This window comes from Carettochelys insculpta, chromosome 6 (assembly GCF_033958435.1).
Source record: "Carettochelys insculpta isolate YL-2023 chromosome 6, ASM3395843v1, whole genome shotgun sequence".
Lineage (NCBI taxonomy): Eukaryota > Metazoa > Chordata > Testudines > Carettochelyidae > Carettochelys > Carettochelys insculpta.
In genome coordinates, this window is record NC_134142.1 from 125794442 (window position 1) to 125818251 (window position 23810).

Sequence of the window (23810 nt, forward strand, 5' to 3'; positions counted from 1 at the left end):
ATGGGGGAGCTCAGAGCGCCACAGCCGTGGACGCCGCCACGGGCCGAGAGCAGCTGTGGGAAATGCAGGGTCGGGGGGGCAGGACCAGTCCCCCATCTGGCCCCACCCCCTCAGCTCCAGCCTGTCCCCTCATCCATTCCCCCTCCGTCCCACTCCTGCCCCCAAGGCCTCCTGGATGGATGGGCCAGTGGCTTGGAGCGGGGGCTGGGCTGGGAGGAGGCGGGAGGCCAGGGTAGATGGGCCCCTGGTCGGGTTTGGGGCTGCTGGGCAAATCCTCTTTCTGGCTGCCCCTGGGGAGACCCAGCTCAGCCCCCCAAAGCCCGGCTCCCTGGCACTGCAGGGGGAGAGCGTGAACTCTGGGGACGCTCCGTGGGGGCCGCGCCAGGGCCGGGCTTGGGGCAGGAGTCCAATAAACGCAGGGCAGAGGAAAGGGCGCGCGGTGTGTCCGTCTGTCTGGCCGTCTGTCTGGCCGGCCGGCACCCCGGGGAGGATGCCCCCGCTCCCTGCGGCAGCACCCCCGGGCCAGGCCGGCCTGCGGGAGTGGGGGGGGCCGGCAGTTGGGCGCGTCACCGTTTCCGTCCTCGCCCCGCTGTGAGAGGAAGTGGGCAGAGCAGAGGCGCCAGGTGCAGCCGGAGCCGAGAGCAAACCTGCAGCACCATGGTGAGTGCCCCACCGAATACCCCGGCCCCCGGCGCCTGCCCCCCAGAGCCCCCTGCTGTGACCCCTGACGGCCCCCAGCGCCCGCTGCTGGGAGCTCCCCCGGCCTGTCCCCCCAGTACCCCCTGCTGAGAGCTCCCCCGGCCTGTCCCCCCAGTACCCCCTGCTGAGAGCTCCCCCCCCCGGCCTGTCCCCCCCAGTACCCCCTGCTGGGAGCTCCCCCCCCCGGCCTGTCCCCCCCAGTACCCCCTGCTGGGAGCTCCCCCCCCCGGCCTGTTCCCCCCAGGGCCCCCTGCTGGGAGTTCCCCCCGGCCTGTCTCCGCAGTGCCCCCTGCTGGGAGCTGCCCCCCCCATCACCTGCCCCCTCCCCACAGTGCCCCCGCTGGGAATATGTGGGAGCTCCCTCAGAGCCATCAGCGCTCTGCCCCCCTACTAAACACAGTGTACCCTGCAGGGCAGGGGCTGGGCCCAGGACTCCTGGGTTCTCTCGTGGCTCTGGGAGGGCAGCGGGGCCGGGGCCCAGGACTCCTGGGCTCTCTTGTGGCTCTGGGAGGGCAGCGGGGCCGGGGCCCAGGACTCCTGGGCTCTCTTGTGGCTCTGGGAGGGCAGCGGGGCTGGGGCCCAGGACTCCTGGGCTCTCTTGTGGCTCTGGGAGGGCAGCGGGGCCGGGGCCCAGGACTCCTGGGCTCTCTTGTGGCTCTGGGAGGGCAGCGGGGCCGGGGCCCAGGACTCCTGTGTTCTCTTGTGGCTCTGGGAGGGCAGCGGGGCCAGGGCCCAGGACTCCTGGGCTCTCTCGTGGCTCTGGGAGGGCAGCGGGGCCGGGGCCCAGGACTCCTGGGCTCTCTTGTGGCTCTGGGAGGGCAGCGGGGCCGGGGCCCAGGACTCCTGGGCTCTCTTGTGGCTCTGGGAGGGCAGCAGGGCTGGGGCCCAGGACTCCTGGGCTCTCTTGTGGCTCTGGGAGGGCAGCGGGGCTGGGGCCCAGGACTCCTGGGCTCTCTTGTGGCTCTGGGAGGGCAGCGGGGCCGGGGCCCAGGACTCCTGGGCTCTCTTGTGGCTCTGGGAGGGCAGCGGGGCTGGGGCGCAGGACTCTTGAGCCCTGGCCCTGGTGTGAGGGCCCAGCCCTGGCTGCCTCCGTCTCAGGACAAGGAATACGTCGGGTTTGCCACGCTCCCCAATCAGCTGCATCGTAAATCGGTGAAGAAGGGATTTGACTTTACCCTGATGGTGGCAGGTAAAGAGTTCGGCCCTAACCCTCCCCCGCCTTCAACCCTCTTCTCACCTGGGGCCAGGAGAGAACCCAGGAGTCTGGGCTCCCTGCCCCGCTCCCGAACCACCTGCCCTCCCGCAGCTGGGCAGAGAACCCAGGAGTCCGGGCTCACCTCCCCGCCCCACCCTGCAGGGGAGTCCGGGCTGGGTAAGTCCACCCTGATCGACAGCCTGTTTCTGACGGACCTGTACAAGGACCGGACCCTGCTGGATGCCCAGGGTGAGTGCTGCGGGGGAGGGGAACATGGGGACATGGCCTGGGGGGGAGGGTCGGGGTGCAGGCAGTGGAGGGGAAGGCCCACTGGGATTTGGGGTGAGGTGGGTGCAGGGGCTGGGTCAGACATTTGGGTGGGTGTGTCAGGACTTGGGGGTGAGGCAGGGGGTTTGGGGGCAGGGCATGTGTCAGAGTTGGAGTGGGGGCAGGGTCTGGGTATCAGGATTAGTTTGGGGGGGCTGGGGTAGGGTGGGGGAGGGCCCAGGGGTGCATGGGGTCCTGGGGTAGATCAGGGCTCAAGGATATATCAAGATTTGTTGGGGCTCTGGGGTGGATTGGCGTTGGCGAGGGGGCGGGCTGGATCAGGGCTTGGGGTGGCCCAGGGTGGATCGGAGCTGGCGAGGGGCTGGGATGGGGTGCGGCAGCCAGGCCCAGAAGGTGGATCAGGGCCAGCGAGGGGCTGGGACAGGGGTGGATCAGGGCCAGCAAGGGGCTGGGATGGGGGTGCGGTACCCAGGGCCAGGGGTGGATCAGGGCTGGGCCGGGGGGTGCGGCGCCCAGGGCTAGGGGTGGATTGGGGCCAGGACGGTGGAGCAGGTCCCAAGGCCGGGGGTGGATTGGGGCCGGGATGGGGGTGCGGGGCGTGGATGGGGGCCGGTGAGGGGCCGGGCCTGGGGTGCAGCGCCCAGGGCTGGGGATGGATCGGGGCCAGGACGGGGGTGAGGCGCCCAGGGCTGGGGGGTGGATGAGGGCCAGGACAGGGGTGCGGGGCCCAGGGCCGGGGGGTGGATCGGGGCCAGGACAGGGGTGCGGGGCCCAGGGCCGGGGGGTGGATCGGGGCCAGGACAGGGGTGCGGGGCCCAGGGCCAGGGGTGGATCGGGGCCGGGACAGGGTGCGGGGCCCAGGGCAGATCGGGGCCGGTGAGGGACCGGGCCAGGACGGGGGTGCGGGGCCCAGGGCCAGGGGTGGATCGGGGCCGGGACAGGGGTGCGGGGCCCAGGGCCGGGGGGTGGATCGGGGCCAGGACGGGGGTGCGGGGCCCAGGGCCTGGCGGGGGGAGCAGCGCCTGTGGCTGTCTGGGCGCGGGGGCCCTGCAGCTGGCGCTGCCCCACCTCCCCAGCCCGCATCCCGCGGACGCTGGCGATGGAGCGGCGAGCGGCGGAGCTGGAGGAGGGCGGTGTGCGGGTGAAGCTCACCGTGGTGGACACGCCCGGCTTTGGGGACGCCGTGGACAACGCCGACTGGTGAGGAGCGACCTGCCCGGGCTGGTCGCTAGCAGGTTATATTGACTGGGTGGAGCAGTGCATTGTGGGATGCACTCAGTGAGCCCCGCCCTTCTCTTCCCTGGGCCAGTTCCATATAAGGCCCAGCTGGGGTCTGGGGGGGGTAGCCAGGATCCTGGGAGGGAGAAGTGGGGGTCAGGGGCACCAGGGCTGTGCATTGTGGGGGAATGGCTCTAACCTCTCTTACCCTGCTCCTGGCTGGGTGCTCATACCGGGCTGTACGACCCAGCAGGGACCTGGGGCTCTTGGGGGAGGGATAGAGGAGGCCTGGGAAGGAGGCTGTCAGCACAGTGCATTGTGGGACACAACTAGAGGGCCATACGGGACTATATGGACCAGCAGGGATGGGGCGAGGCTGTGTGTGCGCGTGTGCGCGCGCGTGCACGCATGCGCTGAACCAGTGCATTGTGGGACACAACTGGAGGGCCATACAGGACTATACTGACCAGCAAAGATGGGGGAGGCTGGGTACGTGTGCGCGCTGGAGCAGTGCATTGGGGGACACAACTGGAGGGCCATATGGGACTATACGGACCGGCAGGGATGGGGGAGGCTGGGTGCGTGTGGGCATGTGCTGGAGCAGTGCATTGTGGGAGACCTTCGCTAACCCTGCCCCCCCCGCCCCGGTCCCAGCTGGGTTCCCATCGTGGACTATATTGACCAGCAGTTCGAGCAGTTCTTCCGGGACGAGAGCGGCCTGAACCGCAAGAACATCACGGACGGCCGGGTGCACTGCTGCCTCTACTTCCTCTCGCCCTTCGGCCACGGGTAGGGCGGGGGGCCTGCTGGGCGGGGGGGCATGGGGCCCCCAGCCCCGGGCGTCTCTGGAGGACTTAGGCCACGGGTAGGGCGGGGGGGCCTGCTGGGCGGGGGGGCATGGGGCCCCCAGCCCCGGGCGTCTCTGGAGGACTTAGGCCACGGGTAGGGCGGGGGGCCTGCTGGGCGGGGGGGCATGGGGCCCCCAGCCCCGGGCGTCTCTGGAGGACTTAGGCCACGGGTAGGGCGGGGGGCCTGCTGGGCGGGGGGGCATGTGGCCCCCAGCCCCGGGCGTCTCTGGAGGACTTAGGCCACGGGTAGGGCGGGGGGCCTGCTGGGCGGGGGGGCATGGGGCCCCCAGCCCCGGGCGTCTCTGGAGGACTTAGGCCACGGGTAGGGCGGGGGGCCTGCTGGGCGGGGGGGCATGGGGCCCCCAGCCCGGGCGTCTCTGGAGGACTTAGGCCACGGGTAGGGCGGGGGGCCTGCTGGGCGGGGGGGCATGGGGCCCCCAGCCCGGGCGTCTCTGGAGGACTTAGGCCACGGGTAGGGCGCGGGGGCCTGCTGGGCGGGGGGGCATGGGGCCCCCAGCCCCGGGCGTCTCTGGAGGACTTAGGCCACGGGTAGGGCGGGGGGGCCTGCTGGGCAGGGGGGCATGGGGCCCCCAGCCCCGGGCGTCTCTGGAGGACTTAGGCCACGGGTAGGGCGGGGGGGCCTGCTGGGCGGGGGGACATGGGGCCCCCAGCCCCGGGCGTCTCTGGAGGACTTAGGGCACAGGGGGGCTGCTCTCTCCCTGCCAGGCTGCGCCCCCTGGACGTGGCGTTCCTGCAGGCTGTGCAGCACAAGGTGAACATTGTGCCGGTGATCGGCCGAGCCGACGCCCTGACCCCCCGGGAGGTGGACGCCTTGAAGGAGAAGGTGAGAGTGGGGGAGGGGGTCCCCCAGCCCCCCGTGTTCCCCAGCCCCCCCCACCTGCACCCCCCATTTCCATCCTAGCACCCCAAAGCCCTTCCAGCCTGTGCCCCAAATGTCTCCCCTTGCAGCCCAAGTTCCCCCACCTCCATACATCCCTTGTAACCCCAGTTGCCTCAACGAAGCCCCCAGGCCCCCCCTCCCAATTCCAAACCAGATCCTCTGTCCCATGGCCCCCCCACACCTCAGTGCACCCCGTTTCCCTCCTTGCACCCCAAATTACCCACAGCCTAGCCCCATCTTCCTGTACCCCCTTCTGCCAGAGACCCACCCTCCTGCCTTAGCCCCAGCTTCTCCCAGGGGCGGGGGATGGGTCTGCATCAGGCAGGCAGCTTTGGGGTGACACCTCCCCCCAACACCCCCAGATCCGGGAGCAGCTAGAGGAAAACGCCATCAGCATCTACCAGTTCCCTGACTGCGACTCGGACGAGGATGAAGCATTCAAGGCCCAAGATGCAGAGCTCAAGGTTTGAGGGGCCGGGGGGGGGATTTATGGGGGGGCACTGAGCACCCCATAACCTTCTCCTTTGCCTCCTCCCCCCAGCACAGCATCCCATTCGCCGTCGTCGGCTCCAACAACATCGTCCGGGAAACCGCAGAGAAGGCCTTCCGGGGGCGGGCGTACCCCTGGGGGGCCGTGGAAGGTGGGGACCCTGGGGCTGGGAGTGGGATGGGGCTGAGAGGGGCACTGTGGGGTAGAGGGCTCCAGAAGGAGCACTGGGGGGGCAGATGGGGGTATGGGGCAGCAGAGGGAGTGGAGGGGGGTGTCAGGAACATGGGGGGCAGAGAGTCATTGGAGAATACCACAAGGCAGAGGGGTGGATGGGGGATACTGGGATTAATGGTGGGTACTGGGAGACACAGGGACCAGCCAGGGGCAGAGGGTCAGTAGGGCACAGCTGGGGCACAGCCGGGGACGAGGCCCCTGACTCCCCACTGCCCCCCAGTGGAGAACCCGGTGCACTGCGACTTCCTCAAGCTGCGCACGATGCTGGTTCGGACCCACATGCAGGACCTGAAGGAGGTGACCCAGGAGATCCACTACGAGAACTACCGGGCACAGTGCATCCAGAGCCTGACCCGCGTGGGCGCCCGCGACCGCGCCAGCCGCATGTGAGCCCCCAGGGAGCCGGGAGCCGGGCTGGGGGCAGCCGGAGGCCATGGGGCAGTGGGGAGCCGGGCTGGGGGCAGCCGGAGGCCATGGGGCAGCGGGTGCTGGGCAGCCGGGAGCTGGGCTGAGGGCAGCGGGTGCTGGGCAGCCAGGCACTGGGATGCAGAGAAATGAGCCTATGCAGGCCCCTGTGGGGGGGGGGGAGGGGAGCCTGGGGACACCGGACCCCCCCATCCCATCTCTTCCCCGCCCAGGAAGCTGTCCCGGCAAAGCGCCACGGAGCTGCCGCTGCTGCCGCTGGCGGAGACGGAGAAGCTGATCCGGGAGAAGGATGAAGAGGTGAGGGGGGGTGGGGGGTCTCTGTCCTGTCATATCCAGGCCAAGGGGGGGACTATACCCAGCCCCCACCTGACCGCCCCTTCCCCCTCCCGTCGCTCCCCCAGCTCCGGCGGATGCAGGAGATGCTGCAGAAGATGCAGGCGCAGATGCAGCAGAGCCAGGGGGAGCAGTCGGACGCCCTGTGAGGGTTTCGGGGGCCACAGCACCACCCCCGCATGAGCAACGCCTGGATGGAGCAGCAGGAGAACAGAGCGTGGCCGATGCTCTGGGGCAGCCTGTTACAAAGCCTCCCCCCTTCCTGCACCCCCGCCCAGCCCTGGCTTTGCCCCACACCACAGCCACCTCCTGCAATAAATCGGCCTGTGCTGGCACCGCAGCTCCCCCTGTCCATGTGGGGGCACCAGCCCCCTTTGCTCCAGCCCTCAGGGGTGCGCTGGGGGGAGCCCCAAGAATGGACGTGCTGGAGAAAGAGCTGCCCGCAAGGAAGGTTTTATTGCTTCAGAACAGCAGGGAGAAGAGCCTCGGGGCAGAGCACAGGGGGGCTGGAAGCCGCAGCTGAGAAATGGGGCTCATGGGGCAGCCCCCTCTGCTGCAGGCGCGGCGTTGCCCCCAGCAGGGGCTGCATCCTGCCGTCTGTGCACCGGGCGTCAGTCCTGGGGGCAGGCGCCCGCAGGTGGGGGCTGGTAGTGGGTGTACTTGCGGGCAGAGCCGTGGGCGCGGTCGGCCGGGTAGCGGGCGCGGTTCCGGTCCAGCTTGCGCAGGGCAGCCTGGGGCAGGTCCACGTGGCACTGCTGGGCCAGCGACACCAGGTACAGCAGCACATCGCTCAGCTCCTCCGCCAGCGCCGCCCGCTCGCCTGGCGCCCAGCCTGGGAGTCCCGCCCGCGCCTCCGCCCGCCACTGGCTGTGGGGAGAGACCCGCACCAGGTCACCGTGGGCCAGGGCTCCGCCGCCCCCCCCACGCCAGGGCTCCGCCGCCCCCACCTCCACTGGCTGTGGGGAGAGACCCGCACCAGGTCACCATGGGCCAGGGCTCCACCACCCACCCCTCCACCTACCACTGGCTGCAGGGAGAGACCCGCACCAGGTCACCCTCGGCCCGGGATCTGCCACTGGGTCCCAGTGCCCCGCCCACCCCTGGGCTCCACCACCCACACCTCCACCCACCCACAGCTCCTCCCACTCTCCCACACCGGGTCACTGCAGGGGAGGGGGAGCTAGGTTAGGTCCTGCCCCAGCACCCCCACCCCCCATACTCACAACAGCTCGGCCACTTCGCCCACTTCACCCACCAGCGCCAGCACCAGGTTCCGGGGCTGATGGAACTGGCACCAGCCGCGCTCGGCCACGAACTCTGCCTGCAGCCGCCGGCTGGGCAGGGAGAGGGGGAAGGCGTGAGCTGCTGGGCTGGGGGTGGGGGGACAGAGGGGGGCCCCAGTAAGGCAGGAGGGCAGGGGAGGAGACCATGGCAGGGCAGAAGTGGGTGCTCCTGGTGGGGGGACTGAGGGGGCCCCCAGCAGGGCACAGGGGGGAGAGGGGGAGGCCATAGCAGGGCAGAGGATGTCCCTTGGCAGGGCAGGGGTGGGGCAGAGGGGGTCCCCGGCAGGGCCGGGGGTTGGGGGGGCAGTAGAGGAGGCCATGGCAGGGTGGAGAATGGGGACCCCCAGCAAGGCAGGGAGTTGGGGGCAGAGGGGGGTCCAGGAGGGTGGGGGGCCCCAGGCAGGGCGGGGGGCAGGGGAGCGGCAGAGGGGCCCCGGGCAGGGCGGGGTAACTCACATGTCCTCCAGGGAGGGCTCAGCGCTGAAGGTGAACCCCGCGGGCGCCCCCCGCTCTGCTCCCGGCTCCTCAGCGGCCGAGATCTGCACCGTGGACGGCGGCTCCTGCGGGAACCGGGGGACACGTGACCCCAACGCCCCAGCCCGGGACCCCGCACCCCGGGATGCGGCGCTCGAGTCAGCGCACCGTGGCCAGGGGGTGGGAGCAGGGACCCCGGGGCGGCGGGGGGCAGGTCGGGGGGGGAGACCGGGGGGTAAGTGGGGGGCGGGGGGCCAGTGGAGCAGGGGGCAGTTAGGTAGAGGACCGGGAGGGGCGCTGGGGGGGAGATCCAGAGGGCAGGTCGGGGGCGGGGGGTGCTGGGGGATGGGAGGAGTAAACGGGGGGCGAGGGGGGCCGGTGGAGCAGGGAGCCGGGGGGCAGTTAGGTGGGGGGGGCGCTGGGCGGATGGGAGACCCGGGGGGGCAGGTCGGGGGCGGGGGGCTCTGGGGGGATGGGAGACCGGGGGGATGGGAGACCGGGGGGGCAGGTCGGGGGTGGGGGGCTCTGGGGGGGATGGGAGACTGGGGGGGCAGGTCGGGGGCGGGAGGCTCTGGGGGGATGGGAGACCGGGGAGGGGCAGGTCGGGGGCGGGGGGCTCTGGGGGGATGGGAGACCGGGGGGATGGGAGACCGAGGGGAGGCAGATCGGGGGCGGGGGGCTCTGGGGGGATGGGAGACCGGGGGGGGCAGGTCGGGGGCGGGGGGCGCTGGGGGATGGGAGGAGTAAACGGGGGGCGAGGGGGGCCGGTGGAGCAGGGAGCCGGGGGGCAGTTAGGTGGGGGGGGCGCTGGGCGGATGGGAGACCCGGGGGGGCAGGTCGGGGGCGGGGGGCTCTGGGGGGATGGGAGACCGGGGGGATGGGAGACCGGGGGGGCAGGTCGGGGGTGGGGGGCTCTGGGGGGGATGGGAGACTGGGGGGGCAGGTCGGGGGCGGGGGGCTCTGGGGGGATGGGAGACCCGGGGGGCAGGAGGAGCGGCCAGGGGTGGGGGAGACCTGCCCGCCCCCCCGCACCTGCCCGCGCTCCCCGGCCATGCTGCCCCGGCCCCGCCGTCTCGCACGCCGGCCTGCGCCCTCCAGCCAATCAGAGCGGGGCCCGGCCCGGCCGGCCAATCAGAGAACTGGAAGCAACGAGCCCGGGAACCCAGGGCGCCGACGGGCTCTTGTCGCGCATGCGCAGAGGCAGCTGCTGAAGCAGTTGCCCTCAGCTGGCGTCGGTCCCGGACCGGGAGGGGCGGGACTACAGCTGGGGGCGGGGCCTTGGGCGGGGTTAGGCCGGGGGAGAGGGGCACAGTACCGCGGGGGAGGAGCAGGCGAGCGATGGGGGAGAGGCAGTGGGGAGAAGTGGGGGGATGGGAGCGATGGGGGAGGGGCAGTGGGGGCTGGGAGCAATGGAGGGAGGGGCAGTGGGGGGCTGGGAGCGATGGGGGGGATGGGAGCGATGGGAGGGGGCAGTGAGGGCTGGAAGCAATGAGGGGGGAGGCAGTGGGGGGGTTGGGAGCAATAGGGGAGTGGGGGGGCCAGGAGCGATGGGGGAGGCAGTGGGGGGCTGGGAGTGATGGGGGGTCAGTGGGGGGCTGGGAGCGATGGGGGAGGGGCAGTGGGGGCTGGGAGCAATGGAGGGAGGGGCAGTGGGGGGGCTGGGAACGATGGGGGAGGCAGTAGGGGATGGGAGCGATGGGAGGGGGCAGTGGGGGCTGGAAGCAATGAGGGGGGAGGCAGTGGGGGGGTTGGGAGCGATAGGGGAGTGGGGGGGCCAGGAGCGATGGGGGAGGCAGTGGGGGGCTGGGAGTGATGGGGGGTCAGTGGGGGGCTGGGAGCGATGGGGGGTCAGTGGGGGGCTGGGAGCGATGGGGGGAGGCCGCCTCGCTGTGTGTGTCTTTGCAGGGAGCCAGGCCTCAAGAGAGGGCAGTACAAGAGAAAAGCCGTTTGCGCGGTGGCTCCCAGGGGTTGTCTCCCGCCGCGTTTGGGACGGGGGTGGCTGGCACTCATGGCTTTGGCTGGAGGTGAGGTGCACCCAGAGCGCTTCTCTTTCCACAGCCCGGGGGCATTTGGGGCGTCTTTCCTGCCGCACTCCACCCCCGGCTGGGCAGGTCACCAGGGTCCCCTCTCCACAGCCCATTGTCCTCCTGCAGGCCAGACCCGGCCATGCCAGGGAGCTGGGTCTGCCGGGCATCAGGCCTCTCCCTCTGCCCTCCTCTCGTTATCCCAGGAGCACCCGGCACACTGAGTGCCCCCCGCCTGCACATCCCCCAGGGCCCCCCGTTGTCACACCTCTCTTTCCCCGGTGTTTGTAACTGAGGTGCTCTGTTGCTGTGTGCTAGTGGAATCCCTTGGGGGCTGGGAACACAGACACTCACATGCCACGAAGGAGCAGCTACCCCGGCTGGCCAGGCAGCGATGACCCCTTCACCCCAAGGCTTGTGGTGTGACCCGCTGGAGAGTTGGGAAGGCTGGGGGGTCCCCGTGGCATCCTGGGGACCCCTCACAAGGGCTTTCGTTCTACTAGGAGATACCGTCTGCTTGGTGACCCTGCCCAGGAGTGCGCTACCGAGGACTTACCTGCCAGGTCTCCCTGGCTGAGTGCGTCCACAGTCCCGGACCTTCTCAAGGCCTTGCAGTCCCCTTGTGCATTGGAAATGCGCGTCCCACTACGATCCGCCTGCCATGCGTGGGCAAGAGTCGCTGCTTCATTTCAGAAACCAGACTCTGCCCCAAAGCAGCACCGCAAGGCGGACCCCTCAGGGTCGCGGCAGGGTGGCCGGGGAGGAGAAGGCCTCCCTGTATGTGATGGGGTTCAGGGGTCCCCATGCACTGCACCCCATCCACTGGCAGGAGTGACTCTCACTCAGCAGATACAACAGGAGGTTTATGAGGGAGGCAACAGATGCCCAGTTTCTCACAGAAGCGTCAGTACAGCAGCCAAAGACAGTCCTTCCAACCCGTCCTGGGGAGAGGCGCCCAAGGGGTGCCCCTCTGGGGTGTAGCTTCCCCCTCGCCAGGCTGGCTGCCTTCCAGCTCCCTCTCCCCAGCTTCTAACTGCCGCCTCTGATTCAAACCCAGCTCGGCTCCACCCTCCTCTTTGTTCAGGGCTGAGGTGTTACCTGCCAGCCCAGGTTATAGCCCCAGGGTCATCCTTAGCCACTGGGAGCTGCTCTGCTTGTCTCCCACATCCAGCCTGAGTCTCACCCCTGCACCCCCCCCTCCATCACATCGTATTCTATGGAATAGTAACAGAGAGGGAGCCGGGCTGGTCTATACACGATCAAAACGAAAAGCAGTCGAGCAGCACTTTAAAGACTAGCAAAATAGTTGATTAGGTGATGCTAGTCTTTAAAGTGCTCCTTGACTGCTTTTCGTTTTGATCGTATTCTGTCGTTTCCGAGCAGCATCTTCAAACCCTCCTGTACTGCAGCTTGGGGGTCACTCTGAAATTCACCTTCTTGTGCTCTTCCCTTCCCAGTTACTCCACCTGCACCTGGCTAAAATCTTCCAGGAGCGCTTGTTCTTTACTTTCAAAACAAAAAAGCAGTCAAGCAGCACTTTCAAGTTAGTTAGTTAAACCCGTGAACCCCAAGTGGGGCATAGGTCATCCACGAGGCTCCTCCACCTGGTTCTATCTTGGGCAAGGGCTTCAATCTGGCCCCATGAATATCCCAGTTCTTTTGCTTCCGTGACTGTAGATCTCCTCCATGTTATTCGGGGTCTTCCTCGGCTGCGTTTCCCCTGAGGATTCCATTTCAGGGCATGTCGAACAATGCTGGATGGGGGTTTCCTCAAGGTATGTCCCAGCCATCCCCATTTTCTCCTTTTTATTTGGATCCCCACTGGCTCTTGGCCGGTTCGTGTCCACAGATGTTGATTCGTGACTTTGTCTTGCCATCTTATTTGTAATATGTACCTCAGGCATCTCTTCAAAAACGTCTGCAGTTTGTGTGTTGAGGACCTTGTGGTGCGCCAGGATTCCCAGGCACACAGCTGGACGGACTTTACGTTTGAACTGAAGATTCTCAGCTCTGTTTCAACAGAGATGTTGTGTGACCTCCATACTGGCCACAGAGGTTGAAATGCTGCTGTGGCGTTGCCAATCCTGGATTTGAAGTCTAGGTCAGCACCACCGTCTTTATTCACAGCACCACCGAGGTAAGTAAGTTGTGCGACGCCTTCGAGGGTCTCTCCCCCTAAAGTGGTGTTGTCTTGTTTAGTGTGGTTGACCCTCATAGTTCTAGTTTTACATCCACTGATTTTCAGGCCTGCCTTTGAGGCAGCGCTATCCAGTGCTGCAGCTTTGCTGTCCATATGCTCATGCCGATGTGCCAGGAGAGCAATGTCATCAGCAAAATCGATACCCTCTAATTGACGAGAGAAGGGCCACTGAATACCCCTCTGGTGTCCGCTTGTTGTTTTTAGCATAATCCAATCCATAGCTATAAGGAAAAGGAGTGGAGAGAGCAGACATCCCTGTCTCACACCTGTTGGGACAGTGGGTCTGTCCCACAAAAGCTCATCACCTAATAAATTATTTTGTTAGTCTTTAAAGTGCTGCTTGACTGCTTTGGGGTTTGATAGTATTTAGACTCGTCTGGCTTTCTCTCTGTTACTGTTCTTTACTTGTCTGTGTTCCAGGCTGCCCTGGCTTTTGGCTGCCCCCGTGCTGCAATTTTCTAAACATTAACCAGGGTGAAAGGGTTTCGTCTGTGAAGCCCTCAGGGGAGTCTCTTGAGGAACAGCCCCCGCATGCTGGCGTGGCGGAGGAGTAACACCGATCCTGAAGCAGTGAATAAAGCTGGCAGACTTCACCCGCGTGGATTTGCTGCCAGCTTTTCCTTGGAAGGCAAGCGATACCTTCCCAGACCTGTTGGTGCGGGTTCCCCGGTCTGGGTGTCTTTGGAGTGTTACGAGCTTTGTAGGGAGCTGTGTTCCCTGGAGGCTGCCCGCAGGGGAGTCAGGTGCTGCCCAGCTGGTTTGCTGAGCACCTGCAGCTCCCCCGGGCGGCAGCCTGTGTCTATTGGCGGTGCACATCCTCACAGGCCTCCGTGTGTGTAGCAGAATTTATCCCCCCAGATGGAACAAATGAGAGCGAACCCTGACTGGGACCTGCTGGTTTCCTCATGTTTCCCAGACCATCCCCTCTGCCGTGTCTGTAGCAGACGTTGGACACAGCTCCGGGGGGCTGGGCACATGGGGTCCCCTCTCCTGGCACTGGTCAGTTACACGGCAAATGAGTGAAAATGTTACCCAACCCCCTGGGATTTAACTGTATTTCTCACGTCCCAGAGGGGAGCCGAGTCAGTCGGCATCTTCAAAACCAACACGTCCTGGGGCACCTTAGAGACGAACCGACACTCTGGAGCTGGAGCGTCCGTGGGCAGAGACCCCCCATGCTCCTAAATGTCGGTTATTTGGTGAGGTGCCCCAGGACTTCTGGTTGTTTCTCAGGTACATGACCCAGTGCGTCCTCAAACAACGATCCGCTGGTGTGGGCCCAGCGCCGGTTCCTCGCCTCGCCCAGAGCTGGGGGCTGATTGTCAGCCTACGGCGAAATCTCCCCGCCTCGAGGAGCTGCCCAGTGTTCAGCTACCCGGGGACCCGCAGGCCGTCACAGCGAGGAGACTGGGTCACGCCATACAGAATGCGCACACACACGTGCGCACATGTGCACACACACACTTGTGCACACCTCTATGCACACGCACACAGACTTGTGCGCACAGCTATGCACATGTGTACACACACTTGTGCACACACATGCACATGCGCACACACTTGCTCGCACACCTACAAACACATGGACTCGCGTGCGCACACACTTGCATACACGTACGAACTTGTGCACACCCATGTATGCACAAATGTTCACACTTGTGCGCACACGGCAGAACTGGCCAACTCTGGAGGAGGGGAGGGTGGAGGGAGCAAAGTCTGACGCGGCACAAAACACCACCGTCGCCCTCACCCTTTGGTGCTTGAGGTGCCCCCGTGGGGCAGGGGGCTGGGCACCGGGGGGGCCTTGTCCAGGGCTGGGCCAGGGGAGGGGTGGAGGCTGGGCCAGGACCTTCTATGCCTGGGTGTTTTCTTAGACCCCCTCCCCCCAGCCAGGCCCGCCCCCTACCTGCCCCTCCCCCCTCGCCCTTCCACGCAGGGAAGTCAGACCTGTCCCAGGTCTCCGGCCGGCTGCCTGTTGTGCCAGGGCTCCCTGCTCCCCCGGTAAGACCCCCCCCCGGGGCTCCCTGCCCCCCTGGTAAGAGCTCCCTGCCCCCCCCGCAGTAAGGCCCCCGCCCAGGGCTCCCTGCCCCCCCAGGTAAGATCCCCCACCCGGGGCTCCCTGCCCCCCCCCCAGGTAAGATCCCCACCTGGGGCTCCCTGCCCCCCTGGTAAGACCCCCCCCCGGGGCTCCCTGCCCCCCTGGTAAGAGCTCCCTGCCCCCCCCCCCCAGTAAGGCCCCCGCCCAGGGCTCCCTGCCCCCCCCCACGTAAGATCCCCACCTGGGGCTCCCTGCCCCCCTGGTAAGAGCTCCCTGCCCCCCCCCCGCAGTAAGGCCCCAGCCCAGGGCTCCCTGCCCCCCCCGCCAGGTAAGATCCCCACCTGGGGCTCCCTGCCCCCCCCCGGGTAAGGCCCCCACCTGGGGCTCCCTGCCCCCCCAGGTAAGATCCCCCACCCGGGGCTCCCTGCCCCCCCTTGGGTAAGGCCCCCGCCTGGGGCTCCCTGCCCCCCAGGTAAGAGCCCCCATCCAGAGGCTCAGTGCCCCAGGCCCAGGACCCCGAGGTGTGTGGCTAGGAGCAGGACACCCTCTGCCTTGTGGGTTTGCTCCGGGACAGATGGGGCTGGCCTGGACTTTGCCTTGTGCTGGGGGAGGGGTGAGGAATGCAGGGGAATGATAAGCTGAGAGGACCTTAGAATGGGGGGCAGTGGGAAGAGCTGGGACTGAGCCCCTTCTACAGTGGGGGAGGGGAAGTCTGGGGGAGCAGGGGGTATGTGGGGAGGGGGGGCAGGACCCTGGCTGTGGGGGAGCTCCCAACTGCTCCATCCCCATCCCCCCAGCAGGGGTCACTGGGGGGCAGGTGCTGGTTGTGGGGCGAGGTGGGGGAGGGCTGGCCAGGGGAGCTGCTCTAGCCTAGGACTCTCCCAGCAGGGTTGTGCTGGGTCCACCCACAGTTCCCCTCTCCCACCCCTTGGGGGCACCACAGAGATGCCCCGCCTCTGGGAAGCAGGGCACACTCTGGTACATCTTTGGCCCGGTACCTCTATGGTTTCCCATTGCAGACCAACACCATGGCATCCCGCCCGGACCTCTCCCACCTCCTCCCGCCCCTCCGCTTGCGCCAGCTGGTCCAGGACTGGCTCCAAGAGGATGCCCCAGCCTTCGACCCCGCCGGCTGTGCGGTGGGGGAACGCTCGGAGCGTGCTGTCCTCTCCTGCAAGTCTACCGGGCTGTTGGCTGGCTGCCCCTTCTTCGAGGCTGTCTTCGCGGAGCTGGGCTGCACCGTGGAGTGGGTGCAGCCCGAGGGGGCCTGGCTGCAGCCCGTGACCCATGTGGCGGAAGTCAGCGGCAAAGCCCGGCACCTGTTGCTCGGGGAGAGGACGGCTTTGAACTGCCTGGGCCGGTGCAGCGGTGTGGCCACAGCCGCAGGTCGGGCCTGCCAGCTGGCGCGAGAAGCAGGCTGGCCCGGGCGAGTGGCGGGCACCAGGAAGACCACGCCGGGGTTCCGGCTCGCGGAGAAGTACGCCCTGCTGGTGGGGGGAGCCTCGGGCCACCGCTATGACCTCGGGGACCTCGTCATGCTGAAGGACAACCACGTCTGGGCTGTGGGGGGGATTGCCCAGGTACAGGGGTGGGCTGAGCACCTGGGCCCCATTCTGCCTGTCTCTGGGAACATGGTGGGGCCCCCTAGACAGCCAGTGCAGATGCCTGGATCCCAGACCCCTCTCTGGGCATGAGGAGCGGGGTGTCTCCTACCCAGATGCCTGGATCCCATTTCCCATTTCTGTGGGGCTTCCTTAGAGTAGTCCCGGACACCTGGGTCCTTTCCTGTCTCTGGGAGGGCTGCGATGGGTACTGCAGCCCCGGACGCCTGGGTCCTTACCTGTCTCTGGGAGGGCTGCAATGGGTACTGCAGCCCTGGATGCCTGGGTCCCTTTCCCATCTCTGGGAGGGCTGCAATGGGTACTGCAGCCCCGGACGCCTGGGTCCTTTCCTGTCTCTGGCCATGTCTATGCTAGCCCCAACTTCGAAATGGCCACACAAATGGCCATTTCGAAGTTTACTAATGAAGCACTGAAATGCATATTCAGCGCTTCATTAGCATGTGGGCGGCTGCGGCACTTCGAAATTGACGCGGCTCGCCGCCGCACGGCTCGTCCCGACGGGGCTCCTTTTCGAAAGGACCCCACCTACTTCGAAGTCCCCTTATTCCCATCTGGTCATAGGAATAAGGGGACTTCGAAGTAGGTGGGGTCCTTTCGAAAAGGAGCCCCGTCGGGACGAGCCGTGCGGCGGCGAGCCGCATCAATTTCCAAGTGCCGCAGCCGCCCACATGCTAATGAAGCGCTGAATATGCATTTCAGTGCTTTATTAGTAAACTTCGAAATGGCCATTTGCGTGGCCATTTCGAAGTTTGGGGCTAGCGTAGACGTAGCCACTGTCTCCGTCCCCAGGCTGTCCGGGAAGCCCAGCGGGTGGCTGGCTTTCACCTGAAGCTGGAGGTGGAGTGTCGCTCGCTGGAGGAGGCCTTGGAAGCGGCTGAGGCTGGCGCCGATATTGTCATGCTGGATAACTTCTCCCCGGAGGTACCAAGGAGCTGCCGGGTGCAGGGGGAGGGCAGGAGGGACCCCAGACATCACCCGCATAACCCTGCCCCTTTCCCCCCTAGGACTTGCACCCTGCGGCCCGCGCACTGAAAGCCGCCCACCCCCGGGTGATGGTGGAAGCCAGCGGGGGCATCTCGGAGGAGAACCTCTCCCAGTTCTTCAGCCCATACGTGGACATCCTCTCTCTGGGCTGCCTCACCCAGTCTGCCCGGGCCGTGGACTTCTCCCTCAAAATCAGTCGGGAGACCCCGCCCCCAGGGGAGTTTGCCTTCTAAGACCGAGCACCTCTTTTCTCACGCTGCGTGTGAAGTTTTAGCTCCACGAAATCACGGGTCACAGGTTAAGAGGAAATGATCATGCGTCTCCCCCGTGTCGGGTGCTGGCCATGTTTTCTCACCTTGGCGCTCTCCTAAGAACCAGCCCCCACGAAATTTCCTGACCTGGGAACAAAATTTTAGCTTTGGAAACTCATGTGGTGGGGAGTTCCACTGACCCTGGGTTAATCATCTGCCTCTGAAATGCTCTACCTTAATGTTCCCATTGGGATTCTCTCCTAAGAAGTACCACATCTGGAATTTCCTAAGCCATGTGCGAAATGTTAACGCAACAAGATCACGTATCAGGGCGTTATTGACAGTTACATCCTATGGTGTCTCCAGGAGGTGCTGTCTTGATTTGTATGCTTTCACTTTGCTCTCAGAGCCGCTATGTACTACATTTTCGAAAGCCGCCTGTGAAATCATGTAGCAGAGGGTTCCACACCTTAATGGCTAAAATCATCGTATGCCTTTTCTCTGAAATGGGCTGGCTTGACGTGAGCTCCTCGAAGCAGTGTTAAGAAAGGTCAGATCCCCAATTTCCTGAGCCCCCTGTGAAACTAACTCCATGAAATCATGCGGCAGGGCAGTCCGCAGGTTAACAGACAGGCGACCGTATCTAGTGTCTTCCCTCCCAAACCTGCAGTGACATCCTGACCCAACCAAAGTTACAGGAAAACACCCACAGACTTCAATGGGACCTGGACTTCAACCACAGCTAGTTCGTTAGCCCACCCCAATCCCTATCCCCCGCGTCCTACGCCAGAAGCAGTTGCAACAGGACAGGCCAGGACACCAGGCGAGTTAAAAACAGGTTTCCTCAGCTTTATTGAGACACTTCTCAATTGTTGATATGGGTCCTGACCAGTTTCTTAGGACTCTGGCTGCAGGGTGGGCAAGGGGAAGGCAGTGGGATCCCAGCTCCCCACCCCGGAATCACAATAAATAAGAGAGGCGCGTGCAGGAGGGGGTCCAACGCCAAAGATGACTTGGAGCTGCCCCCAGCCTGGGGGGAATGGGTGGATGGGATCCCACAGCGCCAGCCCCCTGGATGGGGGGCAGAGGGGTTGGGAACGCCTGATGCATTTACTCCCCTTCTTTGTCTTCACCGTGTGTGATGACATAGCAGATGTTCTTGTAGTCCACGTTGCCAGCCACGTCTGGAGGAAAAGCTGCCCACATGTTCTTGATCTGGGGGGGAGGGACAGGAGCAAAAGGGGAGTTAAAATTGGGGTGACCCCACCCTCAAAGCCAGGGTCTTTGCCCCTCGATAGCAGATCCCCCTTCACTGCTGTTGCCAGAGCGACCAGAGTGGGTGGGAGAATCTGGAGGGTAGGATGGGGGGTGGGGATTGTATTGGTGACCCCCAAATTCCTCACCTCTTCCGGGGTGAATCTGTCACACTGAGTGATCAGAAGTTCTTCCAGGCTGTGAGGGGGCAAGCAGAGTGGTGATTAGACACCCCGAATTCTAGGGAGACACCCACAATTTCTCAGTACTGGCCCTCCCCAATGCCCCATGTCCTGGGAAGAGCGCCCCTGCTGGGCAGACCCCCACGCTGCCCCCTGCCTCTAGTGCCCCCTGCTGGGCAGACCCCCATGCTGCCCCCTGCCTCTGGCGCCCCGTGCTGGGCAGACCCCCACGCTGCCCCCTGCCTCTAGTGCCCCCTGCTGGATAGACCCCCACGCTGTCCCCCGTCCCCTGCCTCTAGCGCCCCCTGCTGGACAGACCCCCACGCTGTCCCCCGCCTCCTGCCTCTAGCGCCCCATGCTGGACAGACCCCCACGCTGTCCCCCGCCTCCTGCCTCTAGCACCCCATGCTGGACAGACCCCCACGCTGCCCCTGCCCCCTCCCTCTAGTGTCCCCTTCTGGGCCAAGCCTCCACTCCAGTCCCTAGTGCCCCCTGCTGGGCTGAGCCCCACATGTCCCTAGCGCCCCCTGCTGGGCTGAGCCCCACACGCCCCCTAGTGTCAGTGCTGGGCAGAGCCTCATGCCAGCCCCTAGCGCCCCCTGGTGGCGACAGGGATACTCACAACTGCTTCTTGATGGTTCCTTTGTTGTCCGGATCGAGAATCTTGAACGCCCCCATGATCACGTCCTCGGGGTCAGCACCTGGGGGGCACAGAGGGGGAGAACTGGAGGGTGGGGCATACCAATGTGAGTGTGAATGGGGGTGGGGCGTACCAGTGGCAGGTGGAATGGGGAAGGGTTTGTACCAATGGAGGTGTGACTGGGAGGATGGTGTGTACCAGTAGGGGTGTGAGTGGGGGGACAGGCTGTATCAATGGAGGGGCGGGATGTACCAACTGAGGTAAGGCTGAGGGGGGATGGGGTGTTCCAAGAGGAACATAGTGGTGGAGGGATATGGGAATGTACCAAGGGAAAAGAGCATGGGGGGACAAGAGGAGGTACCAACTAGGGTGTGGGGGTCACTCACCCTTGAGCTTCTCCCCAAACATGGTGAGGAAGACAGTGAAGTTGATGGGCCCGCTGGCTTCCTTAATCATGGCATCCAGCTCCTCATTCTTCACGTTGAGGCGCCCTGTAGGGGGTAGAATGAATCCCATCACCCCTCCTGGCATGGGCCCCTCCCACCCAGACAGGCCCCTCCCACCCAGTCAGGCCCCTCCCCAGGATGGCTCCGCCCCTTTACCCATGGCTGCGAATGTGTCTCGCAGGTCTTCCTTGTCGATGATGCCATCTCTGTTCTGGTCAATGACGGTGAAGGCCTACATGGGAGAGGAGCAAAGGCTCATGGGGCTGGAGCGATGCCAAGGGCCATGTGCCTGGCCCCCCCCCCCCCCCCCGGCTTCGCCCCCCCCCCAGCAGCTGTCCCCTAGAGACACCTGTCACCCAATCCCCCTCTGGCTCCTGTGGGACGGCAGGAACGCCAGGAATGTGCTCCTGGCTCCGCGCCACGGGCCCGGCAAGGCGGCCCCTCCCCAGGGGGACAGGTGCTGCATGCCGGAGGAGCTCTCCAGAGACGGGGGGGGGCTACCCCCACCCCTCACTTCTGCTGCGCCAGCCCTCCTCCTATCCTGCTTCCCCGCCCCTGGCAAGGATAGAGATGCCCCGTTGGCACCCATCTGCCCCTCCTACCTGGGCCTGTCCTGCCGCCCTGAGCTCCACATCTCCAGGGATTTCCTTGTAAGGCGGCTCCAGCCCAGCCACCCACGCCATGTCTCCACCCTCCAGCCCCAAAATAGATGTAATCCGGGCAAGGAAACTGCCCCAGCCTTGGCAGGGGCATGGGGGCAGGGGAGAAAGCTGTGTCCAGGGAGGAGGACGCAGTGGGTAGATCTCCTGAGAGGTGCCTCTCGGATTGGGGTGAGGATGTGGGGAGATGGAGCCCCCAGATGCTGCCCCAGAGTGTCAAGCTCTGCTGGGGTGATCCAGCCCCCCAGAGAGAGAAACAAACCACAGGGGCCAGTCTCCCTCCCCAGCTCCCTCATCCTCCTTACCTCTTTGAACTCCTGGATTTGGGTTTGGTCAAACATAGAGAAGACATTGGAGCTGCCTTCGGCTGCCTTCCTCTTCGCCTTCTTGGGTGCCTGGGGTTTGGGGGTGGGATGAAAGCAGACAGGTCATGGTGTGACAGAGGTGAGTCCATGAGCCACCACGTTCCCCCAGATCTGAGCCTTGGAAACAGGCCTGGTGCCCCATAATGCCCTCACCCCGCTGGGCAGCAGGTGCCCTGTCTGAGAGTTGGGGTGGGGGAGCACTTGCGGTGAGCCTAGAGATGGGGTTAGTAGGGGTTCAGGGGAGCTAAGGAGAGAACTGGGGCGTAGTGGGAGGGCTACAAGGAACCCGAGTGTACAGGAGATGTTGAGGGAATTGGGGTGCGTGGGGGACACTGAGCAGTGTATGGGAGTTGTTACAAGTATTGGGGGGGTGAGAATTACTGGGGTTTGCATGGGCATTAGTAGGGAAATTGGGGTGCAGAGCAGTTACTGGGGCTGTTAGGGGAACTGGGCAGCACGACCACTAGCGGGATGCATGAGGATTGACAGGGGGATGGGTGCTCAGCCATCATCAGGGCATGGGGTGGAGCTCCTGAGGAAGCCGGGGGGCATCGCAGTGACGGCTGGGGGGAGGGGACACAGGGAAACACCCGTTGGGCAGCGCACGTGGGGGATGGGCTGCGTTTTGGGGCAGGTACGAGGCTGGGTGTCCGTGTGAGGGGAAAGCAAGGCAGGGAATCCCCTAGCGCCGACCCACCATTTACTGATTAGGTTATGAGCTTCTTTGGGTCAGACCCACTTCTGCAGATTGTGGAGCTGAACTCAGCTGGGAGGGGGCTGAGAGCCAGTGGGGAGGCAGGGGCCTGTGCATTGGACCCTATCTCTCCCCCTGCCCCCCACAGGCCCAGAGCACCTGGATGGGGTGGAGAAATGGCGGGGAAGGGACCTGCACAGGCGTGATCCCCCCACACCTGCTGGAGAGCAGAATGTGCCTGAGCCGTCTTCTGGGTGTGGCTGGAGGGCGGGGGCAGGGCACCCCATGGAGGGGTGCGGAGGAGACTAGAGAGGGAGCCCCAGGAGCTGGGGTTGGAAAGAAGTGGGGCAGAGGCAGGTCTGTGGGGAGCTAGAGGGCTGGACTAGAGCGACAGCTGGGGGGTGTCTGTGGGGAGGGAGGGAAGGATGGGGGGTGTCTGGGAGCAGATGGACTGACTGATCCCCTGGGAATTTCTCTCCACGCTGCAGGTTCCCCAGGGTCCCAAAGCCGCAGCTGGGCGTGCGCAGAGGTGGGGTCACCACTCACTTCCCCTGGCCGCTCGCCTGCCTCTCACTTACCATGTCTCAGCGGGAGGTGGGCGAGCACAGCTGTGGGAATCTCTCCGGTGAGGAAGCTGGGCTGGCTGGGGAGCCCTGCCGATCCCCCTGGGGTTATATAGCGCTCCCGGGAGGAGCAGGGGGTGGGCCACACCAAGAGCTAACTATAGCAGCATCTTCAAGTTTGGCTCGGAGGAGCCCAGGGCTTGAAATAGATCCCGGCGGGGCCGCTCCTTTCTTGGAGAAAGGAGACTGGAGAGTTGGGATCCCTCCAGCCTGTGTGGCCCCCAGCCTGTCCCACGCCCCCGCAAGGGTCCCCTGACCCCTGTATTGCCCCAGCATAGAGCCTGGCTCAGTGCATCCAGCTTCCCTGCCCTGCTGCTGCCCCAGTCACCCCCTGCTCCCCCAGGCGTCACCAGCCCCACTACTGGGCCTTGGCTTGTCCCAGCTGCTCCTCAACGCCCCTGATAGGATCCTCCCTCTCTTGTGCCCTCATGTGTCACAGCTTTATGGGTCCCCCTCTTGCCCCACTGACTTCCCTGTGTATCCCCCCAAAGATCCAGGCCATCCCACGCCTGTTTCACCTCTCCCTTGGCCCCCCGCCCCCGCTGTGTGCCTCCACGTCTCTCCCAAAGAGGGTCCCCACTGAACAGGCAAGTCCCCTCGCCCTCCGTTGGCTGCCCCAAGCCAGGTCGCCCATTCCTGAACCCCGAGACCCCGTTGTTCTCATTTGTGTCACCCCGGTAAAGGGCCCCCCTCCAGGGTCGTGCCACCCACTGGTTGGCCAGGTTTATGTCTTCATGCCAGAAAAATGGGGCGGGGTGGGTGGACAGCCACTGCCAACTAGCGTCCCTGTGCCCCAGAGCAGGGCCTGTGTGCTCTTTCCTCTCTCCATCGCCTGCCCCCTTCCTGTCTGTCCGGATGTCCCCAGGTAACGTTCCTTCTCTAGACAGTGGCACCAGCTGTGTGCTCCATGTCACCAGCAGAGAGGCCCCTAAAGGTCCCTGCTCACCCTCACCTCTCCCCCATGCACCGATGCCAGGGAGGGGCCGGCCTCCCGCCCCCACCCAGCACACCCTGGGATGTACCACCTGCCCTAGGTGTGCAGGGGAGGTACAGGGTGAGCTGGAGGTGCCAAGGGGCTGATCCTGGAGGGAACCCAGCCGGGATGGGTTGATGGGAATATTGCACATCAGCTCCTTCCCATCGGTAGGATCAAGAGTAACCCTCCAGGCAGGGCTAACAGACAGCAGTGTCGCCTCCCCCCCGCAACTACTCGCTGGGCCCACTCCCCTCCCACGGAACCTAGGCATCCGGGCTCCCTAAAGCACCCGGCCCCGCCCCCAGAGCCAGGGAGGGAACCCAGGCGTCCGGGCTCCCCAAAGCACCTAGCCCCGCCCCCAGAGCCAGGGAGGGAACCCAGGCGTCCGGGATCCCCAAAGCACCCGGACCCCGCCCCCAGAGCCAGGAAGGGAACCCAGGCGCCCGGGCTCCCCAAAGCACCC

At 65.4% G+C, this 23810-nt stretch overlaps 4 protein-coding genes and 1 long non-coding RNA gene across 10 annotated transcripts; 3 read left to right on the forward strand and 2 right to left on the reverse strand.

The window, feature by feature from the left end:
* SEPTIN1 (septin 1) lies at positions 1 to 6966 on the forward strand. 6 transcript variants are annotated; one of them, XM_074998397.1, is made up of 11 exons: positions 1 to 660; positions 1798 to 1888; positions 2057 to 2143; positions 3259 to 3382; positions 4055 to 4189; positions 4975 to 5092; positions 5512 to 5613; positions 5691 to 5790; positions 6094 to 6259; positions 6512 to 6596; positions 6701 to 6966. In XM_074998397.1, exons 1-11 carry the CDS (start codon positions 1 to 3, stop codon positions 6779 to 6781), a joined length of 1749 nt encoding a protein of 582 aa, XP_074854498.1. In that variant the 3' UTR covers positions 6782 to 6966. The 6 variants fall into 6 exon arrangements, with proteins under 6 accessions (XP_074854498.1, XP_074854494.1, XP_074854496.1 ...); XM_074998393.1 differs by having other exon boundaries at positions 1798 to 2143; XM_074998395.1 differs by having other exon boundaries at positions 1798 to 2143; positions 5696 to 5790.
* Positions 6967 to 7137: 171 nt separating this feature from the next.
* Positions 7138 to 9561, reverse strand: DCTPP1 (dCTP pyrophosphatase 1). Its single transcript, XM_074998461.1, has 4 exons — positions 9422 to 9561; positions 8372 to 8475; positions 7856 to 7966; positions 7138 to 7499 (listed from the first exon to the last, which is right to left on the reverse strand). Exons 1-4 carry the CDS (start codon positions 9440 to 9442, stop codon positions 7244 to 7246), a joined length of 492 nt encoding a protein of 163 aa, XP_074854562.1. The 5' UTR covers positions 9443 to 9561; the 3' UTR covers positions 7138 to 7243.
* A 732-nt stretch (positions 9562 to 10293) lies between these two features.
* Positions 10294 to 13193, forward strand: LOC142015068 (uncharacterized). The gene is made up of 5 exons (XR_012646088.1): positions 10294 to 10413; positions 10917 to 10990; positions 12091 to 12188; positions 12314 to 12550; positions 13034 to 13193. It is a non-coding gene; the product is annotated as an uncharacterized LOC142015068 (long non-coding RNA).
* Positions 13194 to 14579: 1386 nt separating this feature from the next.
* QPRT (quinolinate phosphoribosyltransferase) lies at positions 14580 to 18028 on the forward strand. Its single transcript, XM_074998439.1, has 4 exons — positions 14580 to 14614; positions 15671 to 16231; positions 17063 to 17194; positions 17278 to 18028. Exons 2-4 carry the CDS (start codon positions 15680 to 15682, stop codon positions 17488 to 17490), a joined length of 897 nt encoding a protein of 298 aa, XP_074854540.1. The 5' UTR covers positions 14580 to 14614; positions 15671 to 15679; the 3' UTR covers positions 17491 to 18028.
* A 304-nt stretch (positions 18029 to 18332) lies between these two features.
* MYL11 (myosin light chain 11) lies at positions 18333 to 22403 on the reverse strand. The gene is made up of 7 exons (XM_074998460.1): positions 22327 to 22403; positions 20995 to 21084; positions 20187 to 20262; positions 19971 to 20075; positions 19567 to 19645; positions 18912 to 18960; positions 18333 to 18723 (listed from the first exon to the last, which is right to left on the reverse strand). Exons 1-7 carry the CDS (start codon positions 22327 to 22329, stop codon positions 18619 to 18621), a joined length of 507 nt encoding a protein of 168 aa, XP_074854561.1. The 5' UTR covers positions 22330 to 22403; the 3' UTR covers positions 18333 to 18618.
* Positions 22404 to 23810: the final 1407 nt, after the last annotated feature.

Coding starts and splice junctions, on each gene's coding strand:
- SEPTIN1 (XM_074998393.1), top strand. CDS start 1: ATGGGGGAGCTCAGAGCGCCACAGCCGTGGACGCCGCCACGGGCCGAG. Junction 3,383..4,054: donor GCCGTGGACAACGCCGACTG/GTGAGGAGCGAC, acceptor CCCCGGTCCCAG/CTGGGTTCCCATCGTGGACT. Junction 5,614..5,690: donor CCCAAGATGCAGAGCTCAAG/GTTTGAGGGGCC, acceptor TCCTCCCCCCAG/CACAGCATCCCATTCGCCGT.
- DCTPP1 (XM_074998461.1), bottom strand. CDS start 9,442: ATGGCCGGGGAGCGCGGGCAG. Junction 8,476..9,421: donor TGGCCGGGGAGCGCGGGCAG/GTGCGGGGGGGC, acceptor CGGTTCCCGCAG/GAGCCGCCGTCCACGGTGCA. Junction 7,500..7,855: donor GGCGAAGTGGCCGAGCTGTT/GTGAGTATGGGG, acceptor CTCTCCCCACAG/CCAGTGGCGGGCGGAGGCGC.
- QPRT (XM_074998439.1), top strand. CDS start 15,680: ATGGCATCCCGCCCGGACCTCTCCCACCTCCTCCCGCCCCTCCGCTTG. Junction 16,232..17,062: donor CTGTGGGGGGGATTGCCCAG/GTACAGGGGTGG, acceptor CTCCGTCCCCAG/GCTGTCCGGGAAGCCCAGCG. Junction 17,195..17,277: donor TGGATAACTTCTCCCCGGAG/GTACCAAGGAGC, acceptor TTTCCCCCCTAG/GACTTGCACCCTGCGGCCCG.
- MYL11 (XM_074998460.1), bottom strand. Junction 20,076..20,186: donor AGACACATTCGCAGCCATGG/GTAAAGGGGCGG, acceptor TACCCCCTACAG/GGCGCCTCAACGTGAAGAAT. Junction 19,646..19,970: donor GTTTGGGGAGAAGCTCAAGG/GTGAGTGACCCC, acceptor TGTGCCCCCCAG/GTGCTGACCCCGAGGACGTG.